We start from the raw sequence: 13848 nt of genomic DNA, 5'->3' as shown, positions 1-13848 counted from the left end.
TTTAAAAAGGGACTATTTTGGTGAACTGTCTGTCCCTCTGAAAGGCCAGAAAGCCATTTTCATACCAGTTTTATTTTCACCAATTGGTTGGGGTGGAGGAGAGGGGAAAGTGTTAAAAGGAATTTGCTTATTCTTGAAAACTCCCAAATGAACTTCACACTCCCTCTCACTCCCAATCCTTGCCATTCCTGTAAACAAGAGAAAAAGACTCAGATAAAATCAAAACATTCTACAAATTTCTTATTACGCCCTTTTTGTTGGTGATGAACCATAAGCCTTTTGTAGATTGGAGGAAGTTTTTCATTACCATCACCTGCTTATTCACATCTTGCATCACATGAAAGGCCACAGAGCACACTCAGCATTAATTATTAATCTAATCATGTTATCGAAGTACCAGCTAAGCAGGATCTTCAGAGAAGACACAACTCCTCTGGTGACACCCAGTTCAGACAGCACAGAAACACAATAACTAGAGAGCCTTGTGAACTCTGCCCTGAGACAGTCGCTTCTTTTGAAACACAGGATCTTGACACCGATGCAATTCAGAAGCACTGCATGCATGTTTTCTCTTGGAACTTGCTGGAAACTAGTGGATTGCTGAAAAATCTGCACTGCAGTGTAGGTATCAAGGCTTTTAGGAAGCCTGTAAAGCAATGGCAGAATTCAGCCCTTGGTTTTGAAATCTAAAGACAAGCCACAAGAAGGTGAAAGTGCTCAGAGATGAACAGATCAAATTCTTTCTGCATTAAGGATGAATCCAAACAAAAAATGCATGAAATATAATCTCTTGCCAATTACAGATTGGCAGAATACAGATAGAGATTTTGAGTTCATCTGCTGAAAGCAGAACAAATACAAATAACAGTTTTGCTGACCCTAGTGAATATTCAGTACATAAGGAGCCCTTTGCAGATTTCAGAGGAGGTCTCAATTCAGCAGCTGCAGTGTGTTGCCTCTTCCTTGGCACCTCAGGTTATTAAAGGTCAACCTTGTCAAATCCTCCAGTTACCCCAGCTTTCCTAATTTTTTTTGCACTGTAATGCAAAATTCAAACATTCATTAGAGACTTTTACAAAGGTCTGAAAAGGCTGTTAAATGAGTGTTTTTTTATTTATTATGGTCATTGTTGTTATCATCATCACTATTGTTATTATCATCATTATAATAATTAAAAGGTTCTTCACCCATAGGTGACGTTCCCCAGGATATTGGTCACAACACCAAGCCTGACAGAGGTCAAGAAGTATTTGAATGACACTGTTAGGCACATGGTGATTTTTGGGGTCATCCTGTGCAGGGGCAGGAGTTGGCCTTTGATGTTTCTTGTGGGTCCCTTCCAACTCAGGATATTCTACGATTCTATGATTTCCCAAGAAGCAAAATAATTGCTGTTGACATTGAAAATACCATTGCAATCTCAGGCAGTAACCACCACAGCAAATGAGTTACTCCCTGCAAGTTTCAGACACTGAAAACTTTAGCAGACATGATTTTTCTTACTTATATTGTTCGTCAACAAGAAAGAAACAGAAGATGCTACAAAAATAATGAGAAGTCTGCCTATACTCCTACCTTTTCCTCAACAGAGTAGGAGTGCATAAGCTCACAAATAAATAACACTTTCTGTTTTTCACAAATTCTGTTTTCTTTTATTGCTTCTCAATTAGAAAAACAGTATGTGCTACTAACTGTCATGTGATATCACTTTGACCCTGAGGAAGTGGAGAAAATGTTGAAATTGGAATCACAACAGAACTATATTTACTTAGGAAAGACAGATCAAGGTCTCTGTTGAGACAGAAAGCAGCAGGAGTATTAAAAATTATATCTGGCTTTATGCACACAAAAAAAGAAAAAATGCCAATGCCATTCAATACTATACTTCACATTTACCAAGACTTCAAGTGTAAGTTCTCCTCAAAAAGACAGTAGACATCCCAGTATTAAGTATTATACTAATCACAAGGTAAGATCAGGGCTCTTGTGGGAAGGAAAAAAAAAAAGGAAAAGAAACACGAACAAAGGATTTGAAAATACTGTAAAAGCATGCTATTAAAAATTCAAAAACCTGAAAACACACATCTCCTTCAATGCCATCAGTACTTCATAGAAAAAAACCAAAAAGCAAACCACAATTTTTTCTCCTCTCCCAATAGCTTGCATTCAACATTAAGTGGAATTTTGATTTTTATTTTTTAAAACACTTGAAGATAGTGTGCCTCAAAAGTTACTGGGTGGATCAAGTCAACACTTCCCTATTCTGTAGATGTTAAACAGAAAAATGGGAAGCGCTGAAAACCAACTTCAGTCACGAATCCCATTGAACTCTGTTCCAGCAAAGAGGCTGCCAGACCAAGGCCTGGCACTCCCCCAAACATGCTGCAAAGTAAATCCCACATGACCGGGTCTGTACATCAGGCAAATGCAGATGTACTTGAATGAAGCACACTGTGCTTTCCTTGGATCACGGCAAGGGAGGGGATGCAATCTGCAACTTGGAAACTGTCAGGAAAGAAATACATTCCAGCTTTTAACATCTACTGATGTGACATAATTTCACTGCTTTGTTTCTTTAACAGAGAAAAAGAGTTTGGCACAATGTGTAAACAGATATTTGATTTTTACCCATTTTAGAGCAGCCTGTTTGACAGCCAAGCTTTAAAGACAGTCCTTCCACAGAGTGTAACTTATGATACAATTGATGTTTTGAACCTTTCTCCAAGGCCAGTGACAAGCTGCCCTATGGGCAAATGTGACTGGCATGCAGCAGCATCCTCCATAACCCCACTCATCTTCACACCCCAGGAACAGCAGCCAGGGTCCATAACCTGCATGCAATGGCCCTCCACAAATTCTTCCCATGTTAAGCCTCCTACTTGGAGTTTTTTGCACATTTCAAGTGAGCCATTCCCCTGTCTTTCCTTGCTCCCACAGCTTCTTCTATTCTATCCACTGTCAAACAAAATACATGAGTGACCTGAACATAGCTACAACACAGCAGGGCAATTTCTGTGCTGTGGGATATGGATGCCTGCAGGAATCTGTGTTTTTATTGTCTCAGTGGACGAATTCTGCGTTTAGACCTACAATAAGCAGACTTAGAGAACAGAATGACAGGGGTAATGAAAAGAATTGAGTTTAAGTCAATTTCATCCATTAGAAGAACTCCTCCAACACCCTTATGGCGTCGAATTTTAAAATGCATCTACCTGCATTGACGGCAAACGAGTTCTAAGAATAGTTAACATGCTATAGTTGACAGAAGGGCTCCAGTTGCCAGACTAGCTTTATCACTTCTCTTGTGAGGTGAATGCATCACCAATAGCACATATGGGAGCAATAAAAGCCAGAGTGAGAATACAGTCTCTCATGTTTGCTGCCTTGCAAAGTGAGTAATGTACTCCTGCCTTGCAGGAATTACACATCTTCACAATGGCAAACCATGGACTCTCATTCCAGGGCAGTCAAGCTCTTTGCTCTCTGGATAGCTGAGAAATTATACATGCCATTAGCCATCATCCTACCACAATAAATCTGCACTCAATGCCATAGTACAACTCACTTGTCAAAACTTACCAATTCAATTAAAATGATAAAAAAAGCCCTGTAAGATGCTCTCCCCTTTAAGATAGTAGAGCTGCTACACTTGCAGATCATGGAGGTGTCTTCTCCCAAGCCAGAACCTGCCTAGCATTTATAGACACTAGAAGCTGTACAAAGTACTTCCTAGCACTTCAAGCTCAAGAGCAGCTCCTTCCATTCACTTGAGAGGATTCATTAACAACCCTTCCCCCAGACTCGAATTTTCCAGGCTTAAAACCTGTTCACAGCTCAGTCTCTGCTTCTGGAACCAATTTCAGGCCTTAGTTGTCAGGAATGGTGCTAATGTACAGTAGAAACAGTGGAGTATGTTAAATGCTCGAGGCCATGTCCTGGTGCCACTGCTGAAACAGAGAACCAGTACCTCTCCTCTTTTTTTGTGCCTACCGCAAGGCTAATTCTGAACACATGCACCAGATTACAGCAATATTTGGGCTACCATTTCTCATTTCACAGAAGAGGTAACTCCACAGTTGGTCTTTTGTCTTTCTAATGGCACCAACCACCTCACATGAGACACCAACAAGTTCATATGATTTGAAACTGTAAAATAAAAATCTTGTCAGGAAATTTTTTCCTTATGTTTTAAAGAAAACATTCAACTGAATTACTTTAAGTTGTACTAATTCAAGAATGCCTGCCAGTTCCACAACACAGTTGAAAAACAAATACATCACTTAAATTTTCCAGGGGATGGTTTGGCTTAAAGGATCTTTCCCCCTTTTGGTGTTAAATCTGGGATTGAAGAGATTACCCTGGAACCTGTCTTCCTGTGCATTACAGAAAGTGCATAATTAATTCAAAGAAACATGGAGAGCTGGAAAACAGAAACCATGAACAGAGGCATTTTCACAGCTCTCCCTAATTTGAGTGAGGTGGAAAGAATTTGAGAGATTTACATAGCCACACACAGAGGTCTGCACATGCCTATCTAAATCTAGCAACAAAAATAGCAAAAGCAATTATGGGAGGCTGTCAAATTATCAGCCTCAAATGACAATGATTCCAGAACTCAAGAAGTGCACTCTGACAAATGTCCAAGCTCCTACAAAGTCCATATAGACTCTTGTCTCCTCTGGGACACTACTATACCTCTTAAGAGACCCTTACATTTAAATACAGGTGAATACAAAGTCATCTTTATATAAGCACATGAATTATTGGAGACTAACAGCAATCAAAAGCATCACACAGTGCACACAGCTGAGCCACACAACCTCACAACCCAATCCAGCCCAGTTGCAAATCTGACCACATATTGCTTTAAAAAGCAACCACACCCCTTGCAGAGCAGTGCCACCCATCTCCTGATGGGGAGCACTGGTTGTGCAACAGCTCTATCTACTAACACAGGATTCACATGGTCTGTGGCCAGCAACGTCCACAGCCAAAGCAGTTCCCAGCATTACTCCATTCTTAAATATGAGATACAAACTGCCAGAGTGCTCCTTTTCTGGACAGTGAACAGTTGGGACATTTGCAACAGAAGTGATTTTCGAAGGAATCCAGACCACACGCCTCAAAAATGGTCTTATTCTATAAAGTGTTCGCTTGCAGTACCTAGAAGGCAAAAGCTGGGTGCAACGCCATACCTGCACATTCAGTGAGCACTGACCCTTCCAGTCCTTGAGCTGCTTTTCCCATCCAGGGCTGGGGCTACAGCAGCACACTGGAGGGGGTTTTTGCAAATCTAAACATTCATTAGACCAATTTTAGGACTTTCAGTCTCAAAACAGTAGCTAAGTCACGGAGATGTGGATTTCTAGCATCCATGAAGTAATTGCAAAAGCCTCCTGCTCTAGCAGCATGTTTCTTGTGAGCAGTCATTTCTTACATCCAATACACAGTAAGATCCCATACACACCTGTGGGCACCTCACTCGCATCAGTGGTCAGTACAAAGTAGTGCTGTAGAGCTGACTACATACAGCTGCTGACCTATGAAGAGCTATTCATACCTCCCCACAATGCTTTCTGACAGAGCCTGAATTAACACTTCCTCCAAAGATCAACAGCTCTCCAGGACACGGTAAGCTGAGAAAGAAGGATCTCAACATGTGAAAAGTACACTCCTGCAAAGGGGCTTTTAAGAAGCAAACTCCTTCAGTCCAGGTAATCTCCTACTCTGGTCCAAGGCAAACAGGCAGATGATGACTGCTTGCCTTGGACCAGAGGAGGAGATTAAGCATAAAGCAGTGAGTGCTACACTAGGGATATAGTCCAACGGGACGTGTGCCAGGGAGAATGCACCACTCTCTGGCCAGCTGCTCCAGCAGCATGGCATGCAGCCACCACAGCCTGCAGTCCGGACTGGGTGGCATAGGCAAAGCACACAAGCACTGCCATGACATGCTGTCACTTATTCTGTCATTAACACACAGAGAAGCAAAGGCCTTGGCTGCTCTCAGGTAAATATGAAACAGGTGCAGAAGGATTTACCCAAAGGTCAAGAGCAACACTTAAGCCCTTCAACACTAAGCAGAAGATGTTCTTCCTTCCCATGATGTCCTTCCTACTGTCACAGATCCTTCCCAACAGCATGATTCTCTTAAGCAAGGTACAAGCCCTAAGTACATCTAATCCCCACAGCTCTGTTCCTCTCTACACATCTCAGCCCCAAGCTTTCCTTTAGCAACCTTCCAGATAAGGAGTTTTGGGCTGGTGATGTACAAGCACCCCCACCGGTATCCCTACTCCTTCATGTGCTCCCCATGATAATGTAACAACTCAGCCACTACTGATACCTTGGTGAGGCCACCTCAGGTCATGCTTAATATTAACCCCGAGCTACCCAGGGTGCAGAATGAAGCCCCTGCTTTGACCTGGCAATTGGGTAGACTTGTGAGTGGAGTATAAAGTCATAGAAGCTTTCTAGTTGCACCTCAGATAATCCAAGATGTAGAGGAGAAAGTGAAGGAGAAATGAAAATGCTGTGTGCTCTCTTGGTGAAATTTAGCCTACAAACATCAATACATGGGCAGCAGAGCATGAACTAGCTTCAAATTTGTCAGTCTTCCATTAAAAAAAAACAAACAAAACAATGAATTACAATTCCTTTTATAAGACAGCAGTGCCTAAAAGAAAGGTGGAAAACTAAGAAAGAGAACTAACTGGCTCTGAAGTGACTGTACTGTTAGCTCCAGTGCATGCTATGGGACAAGTGCCATATGGTTCAGTCTAAAAAACAAAGGTCACATCCATCATTACTGGGCATCATTATTCCACAAGTATACACACAGAGCAATGACCCGTTATACGTTACCTCAACGTGCCAGGAAGCAGGTCAATGCATCCTGCACAGAAACTAGCACAAAAGGTTTCTCTCGCCTTTAGATCTCACCATTGAGACTTTTCATATGCAAATATCACTATCCAAGCAATTATTGGATTGATTGATACCACTGACATCACACTTGCATACAAAAATTCTGGCTTATCAGCACAATTGTATAACTCTCCAAAACAAAATGCTCTTCTACCAATATCTGGCAGTCTAGGTAAGTGTGCTGAGGACCAAGACATGAAACAGCAAGTACACTTGTTGATCAGTACTTCTGTGTGGACCAGGATACTTCAGCAATAGGTATAACACAGCTAAGTAGGTCTTTTTCAAGGAATTTCACGTCATGACACACCCTAATTTCAAACATTTGACCTTTACAGAGGTGCTGCCAGACACGTTCACTAGTATTTTATTTGGCTAAAAGCAGGCAGAGGTGGGGAGACAAAGTTCATAATTTACAACATGGTAGTAGACTACCAATACCAAAAGAATTTTCTGACAAACCCCTACAAAACTTGTTACTAAGAAATATTTTAATATTTTCTGTCTAAAATTAGGTAGTTTTACAACTGGATTACAATATTTTATATTTACTAAGGGCACAGGTCTTTAAATATTTCCTGTAGTCTGAAAGTATTTGAGTAATATTAATTCACTCATGGCCTGCCAGGGCTGAATGGTTACCATAATTTTATTCCTGGAGAAACAGCAACATGAAACCTGGCAGACTTCACTCATAGTACACCAAGTCTTTGTAGGACTCTGGTACCTTCCCCAGAAGCAGTGACCCCCTTAGCCACCCTCCATGATCCCACAGTCCTGGCAACTTGAGCTTTCTGTTTTGCTATGGTACTGCAAAGCTTTTGGCTTTAACAAAAGCCAAGTAAACACTTCAGGGTTTGACCTTTTAAGTACATTAAACCGTAGGTACATTTTTGTTCAGCAAGTCATAACTGTCATATCATCAACCAATACTGCAACTAGCCACGCAAACCAATTAACAAAACCAACATTATGAAAAAGGCAGGTTTTAGAAACAAAACAGGACAATTTGTTTTTCTATTGAAAATAAGTTGCAGAAGAATGAGAAAAGACTTATTCAACATAAAAAAAAAAAACTCCTCAAAAAGAAATTTCCTGGATAGATGTCTTTTACTGTATCTTTATTGTCTTAATACTGAAGCTAAAACTTCAGTGTTTTATACAAGTTACTGCCTTGCTGAACAGCTGAGCAAGAAAAAAAAATGTTCTGGCAGCTCTGTTTATGAAATTGCAGAATATGCTTTATGAAACAAAGTATATTGCATTTCATGCAGGGAGAGTCAAGGCTAGTAAAATGAGGAGTTCCATGGTTCAAATTCAATCTTATCATAAGAAAGTATAATTTCTAAAAAGCCAAGAGAAACAGTATCTACTTCATTATAGATGATTATAAGCCTAGCCAGCCACAACACATTTAGTGAAAATTTGATTTGCTTTATATGCCAAAGCTTCAATCACAATTTAAATTCTTCAAATCTGTATTATCTTTGCAGTGCAGTAATTACACATCAGCAGAGACAAGCAACAGCAAAAGCCAAACCCAAGCCAGAATTTGGTGTGCTGGGTCATTTCCTTTGGAAAGGAGGATGCTGTGGTCAATATTACCTTTGCCAGACTGGGGCTGGGAAAAATGCAGGCATGGACCTGTTAAAATTCACATAATACAAGACAACCTGAGGGCTTGTAACACAGCTCTTTATGCCCACCTTAGACTTTTGCTATTTACTAGTATGATTGTCCAAATTATACTGGATATATGTCTGGGTAACATTCTGTTAGTGGCATCCATGGCTACATTTCTTGAAGTGCAAAAATCCCTATTCTTAATTGTATATTCTTGATTTTTTTTCTTCTCAGAAGCTCAAGGAAATGGGATGCTACCAATTTTTTGCTCCTTTTTGGTTTTTTGTTTAATATGCAAGAAACTTTGCTTAATGATAAAATATATACCAGCAACCAAAACCTCATTTTATCAGCTGTGCAATCTCAGGAAGAAAGGGGCCCAGCAACCTAACAAAAAAAAAAAGATTCTTTCCTCAATATCAAATATAACACTCTATCAAACTTTACTGACCTCTGCAGATATTACAAGCCTGCTCATTGTATTTAAAAACCAATTTCCTATGTTGTATAGGTGTAACAGATACTCTGCCTAGCTCAGAAGGTATTTGCAGAAGCATCAGCTACCAGTGACAGGATTCTTTTTTCATGTTGAACTTTTAGCCAGGTTTTTATTAAAGCTGGGCTACCATAATTAAATATACAAACAGTGATCTGAAAAGCAGCTGAAAGTGTACATTCTTTACCTGTTTAATTAATTCTGGAATTTTAAAGTGCAGAGCTGCTACAAAGTAATGTTTTCATTACAAACATGGTGAGAAGCAAAATATGCCTCCTGACACAGCCCCAGTCATGTTCTGCTTGATCTTTTGCTATTTATTGTTTATTTCAGTATTTATTACTCTCCAATATGGACCAAAGCACACTGTATTTGCACACATTTGATTATCCAAAATAGTATTTATTTAAATAGTATTTATTTTAATAGTATTTAAGTATGTCATTTCAGCAGCTGCCAACTGGAAAAACTCACCTTGACTTACTCATTCAGTCTGTATATTGTTATTGATATCCACAGCATTATGAATATTAAGAAGTCCTCTCCAAGCATTCAGGACAAAGATAAATATGTCTTAAAGGCAGTTCCCACTCCCCAGATTCACCCAGGAGGGTACTGGTGTGAGCAAGCAGAGCTCTGGGTGGTTTCACAACCAGCTGCTGCACCTGGGGCTGAAGGCACCACCCTGCCTTCTCTGAGTCAGACCCACTGCCACAAGCACACAGCAGGAGAAGAGGGCCTGCACATCCCATGAGTGTTGCTGCAGAGCTGGGCAGCACCCAGCTGGGACCCCTCCATCCAGCAGCAGCCAAAGCTGCAGATGCCCATCACTTGGGAATGTTTCCTGCGAAAGCACTCTCCCAGTGCAGCTGAAGGCAGGACCCACCACATGTTGTGGAAGAAGCTTACACTTGAGCCTCCCCAGCTGGTCTCATTTGAATTGTGACCCTGTTGCTCTCCATCTCACTTTCCAGAGTCCCCAGTTTTGTTCAGGCTCTGTAGTGACAGCAAAAATGCTATAATCATGCAGGTACAGACAAGGACTGCAAATGAACGAGTTTCACCCCTAATCAAGCTCACAGAGTGAATAACCATGCAGTGAGAAGAGATACAGAACTTTCTCATGTTTCCCATTTCTCCAGATTGGTGCTGGGAAAAGCGTGGTCATGCACCTCTGACATCCGAGCCTGGGGCTGGCACTAGCTCAGCTTCCCTGGACAACATAGGTCTCCTCCTGGAAAAGCAGGGCTAGGGGCTACACAGCCCTGGGACTCAGGCATTTTTACTTTTCTACTTTGTAGAAAAGCATTTTTGAAGCTGTTTGTTGCTGGGTTGTTTTCACAGTAGCAAGAGTGTCTTGGGGCAAAGTCTCATGGTACAACAAAATTACCTCAATGGTTCTCTGTGAAGGGAGAAGATTCCCCTCACACTCTGTTTTCTCACAGCAGCTCTGTCTACCCAAAACCACTCGCAGGGCCACCACCATGCCCTGCATGGTCACCCCTTCCTTCCTAACGAGCACTGGGACTGGTGCACTGAGGCAGAGGAGGACATCCAGCAGCATCGTGCTGCCACTTCAGCTCCATCCATGACAGCCCAATCCCTTAGTAAGGGAAGTACAATGCTCCTCACACTGCAGAACTCATCCCCACCTTATGAAGTAATCACCATTGAACAGTATTAGTAGATTCTGATTTTCCAAACAGAGAACCAGAAAAGCTTCCAGGTACCTAACTACCCTGGAAGTAATTGTCCTGGATAGGAAGTCCCATCATGGACTGCAGAGCTAAAACAATGTTTCCTCTAGAGAACTGCTAGTGGCAAGAATCTCTATGAAAATAAATACAAGGAAGGGGAGGAGGTTACTCACAGCAGATGCTATTTTAAGTCATTAGTTGTAAAAATAATTTCACATCTCCTTGTGAAATATCAAGGGAGCTGCTTCAAATTAGCTACAGGACTAAATTTCAAAATGACAAGTAGCCTGGGAAAGGGGAAGGTTGAAGAGAGCCAGGAAGAAAAAGTAGTCGTAATAGCAGCGGAAGAGAAAAAGTTGAATTTGGAGACTAGATGCCATAAGGCAGAAGATAGGTGAGTTGCAACATACCAAGGAGAAACCTTGAGTGAAATCAAACCTTGACTCACTGAGGTTAGCTGATACAGTGGACCTGATCTAACACCTCCACAAGTGAAATCTGCTCCCTTCCCTCTCTCCAGTGTGCAGCTGCACCCCATCCTCTTCCTCTTGCCTGCTCAGGTTCTCCTCTGACCCCTTGGTCAGACCAGTCAGCTCACTAAACCACAGAAAACTAACTCAGCAAAAGACCTTCACATAGCCAGCGTAGCAAGCTGACTCATCTGACTGAGGGCAATCTCTTCCACTGCACAATGGGGGCAGCAGGATCATGTGGAGCAGGTCAGTCCTCCCTGGCAGCAGGATGACACTTGCCATCTTAAATATCTGAACAGGGAACCACTGCAGGAGAAAGAGGAAGAAAGGGCAAAGAAGGCAATGTTTGCTACACCAAATGGAACAATGTAGTGAAGAGGAAGTAAGAATGGCTGATTTTTATAACAATACCCCTGGGACAAAACCATTGGCAGCTATTGAAAGGGAAACTCTGTGGATTCAAGGCCCAGAGCACAATTTAATAGTAGATTACTGACTGAAATACACTTGTTTAAACCATTACAAAGATGCTAAGCTTCATCTTCACACTAAGGTTTCACAGCTTGCACTACTAATCACCGTTCAAGTTTTCTTTTCTCAATAGAAATTCATAGGAAAGTCATCCAAATACAGTTTATAAGTAAAACACCATCATCAAGAAACACAGAGCAGAAGCAGGACGCTACCAGTGGTGCCAATAACAATAACGTGAGTATAAGAGGCATCTTTGAAAAAGTCTGATCAGACAGAATATAAAATAGGCTTTTACATATGTAATAATTGTAGCACTTGAAGCTACTTCAAAAGCACAAGGATATTGTACCCTGTTTCCCTGCTCTCTAATTATGAAAATGTTGTTGAATATTTGTTTTGAGAATGAAGTGAACATAGCACAGTACATTTGCACAAAGGTGATCAAAACTCTGTGCACTTTCAAATCAGTGTTACATCACTGTTTCTGTTGCTTTAAGAGATGAGTACTGCTGACCAGTAGGAACTGAAGCAGGAGCAGAGTCCATCTTCTCTTATTGCCCTGCCTGCACTTACCACTGTAACACAAAGATGATTCAATTATTAAACCTGTAAGAGCCCAGGTGATTTTCTGCCATCTTAGTGACCTGAGTCACTCCACAAGAAGTAGCACCAAGGGGGGGAGCACAGCCGCAGAGCCAGGAGAAAAATACTTTCTCCAGTTAGTCACATAAGGCTGACTCAGTTTCTCACAAAACTACAGCCTTATTTTAGTATCCAGCCCCAATTTTCAGTGAAAATGGACACCACAGCCAGTTTCAGGATGTTGTCTTGATTATTTCTAAATCTTTCTTTGAATCAGACTTTTCATACTGGCCATTAATTTCTCATACTGAGCGCTATGATACTCCAACATTCAGTTAATCCAAGTAATTCAAGATGTTGGATCAAAAATTATGATGCTCAAGAACACAACAGGCCTGAATGTCCACATTTAAAGGCCAGAATAAGTGTGCTTTCTTTTACTCACCTTTTTGCTTCTTCTAAGTGGCACAGATACTCATAAGCAATATTCTGACGCCTCCTCTCATCCATTTCCTCTGCAGAAAGCCTTTCATCATCCACAATAGCTGCAAACAGAAACCCATATCAAGTTATACACGAGTCTGGGTGATTTTTAGAGCAATTTTACTTAGAACCTGGGTGAATTGCTGAAGAAGGGAAATAAAAATAGTTATCACTTCTCTTTAAAAGAGGCCTTTTATAGTATGGTGCACAAAGATGTCTAGGTCACCAAGAGTATTCTGTTCTTTCTACAGAGAATTCCTCAAGTTTCACTTCTTCAAGCATGTATTGCTCTGAGGCCATTTCTGGGTTTGGGGACAGGATGGAGCCCTCACGGTGGGGCTGATGGAGCACTCAAACACAGGGGGCTGAGGCTGGGAGCCAGCAGAGTTTCAGCTTACACATTCTCAGAAGAGTTTGAGGACTCTCATGAGGAAGCTCAAGGCAAGAAGCAGGTGGAGCAGCCCCATGCTAAGCAGATCCTCAACACCAGAGACAAAGACAGCACACTGCAAAGGTATCTCAAGGACAGCATGGGAATTGGCTGCTGCTTCAGGAACCCATGAGACTGCAACATGCTGAGCTGCCTCCCACTGATGGAGGTGACAACGGTTGTAATCAAATGAACCATCTGTGGTTTCTCCTACTTACTGCTGCAACCTCATCACCTCCCATAAAAAACACTCTCCCAGCCTATTAAGCATAGGTGTCTGTGCACATTTCCAGCTGCAAATAACTCCAATTATTTATATCTACTACCCAGTGACTGGTCTTTCTCTACTTTTAGAGTACAGAGGGGGCCTCTGTGAGCAGCTCTCCAATTCTTCCAAATGTTTCTAGCAGTGAGTCTGAAGGAGCATACTGTTGTGCTGACTTCTAGATGAATTTCAGCCACAGCAGTGAGACTTTTGTTAACAGCCTTCATATACCAGTTACCAAAATTACACCCTATTTGTACTAAGCTGAGTGTTGGACTAGATCATCTTGAAGAGATCTTCCAACCTCGATCATTCTGTGAAAAATGTGGTCCTACATTCTTTCATGTTTTCAGTCACATGCTCACATCACCTCTCACACCATAGCTGGCAACCCAGTG

The 13848-nt window shown here is 41.5% G+C and overlaps 1 protein-coding gene across 3 annotated transcripts in view; it reads right to left on the bottom strand.

The window, feature by feature from the left end:
• Nucleotides 1-13848, bottom strand: part of IQGAP2 (IQ motif containing GTPase activating protein 2) — a 124618-nt gene that overhangs the window by 90305 nt on the left and 20465 nt on the right. For all 3 annotated transcript variants that reach the window (XM_071425224.1, XM_071425225.1, XM_071425228.1), the window contains exon 2: nt 12718-12817. In XM_071425224.1, coding sequence (XP_071281325.1) covers nt 12718-12817 — 100 coding nt within the window. The remainder of the gene's footprint in view (nt 1-12717; nt 12818-13848) is intronic.

Source organism: Agelaius tricolor, unplaced genomic scaffold (genome assembly GCF_023055355.1).
Source record: "Agelaius tricolor isolate 1412-34295 unplaced genomic scaffold, bAgeTri1.0.p SCAF_4, whole genome shotgun sequence".
In the NCBI taxonomy this organism is placed as follows: domain Eukaryota; kingdom Metazoa; phylum Chordata; class Aves; order Passeriformes; family Icteridae; genus Agelaius; species Agelaius tricolor.
The sequence above is the reverse complement of the archived record's forward strand: the minus strand, read 5'-3'. Positions and strand labels throughout refer to the sequence as shown.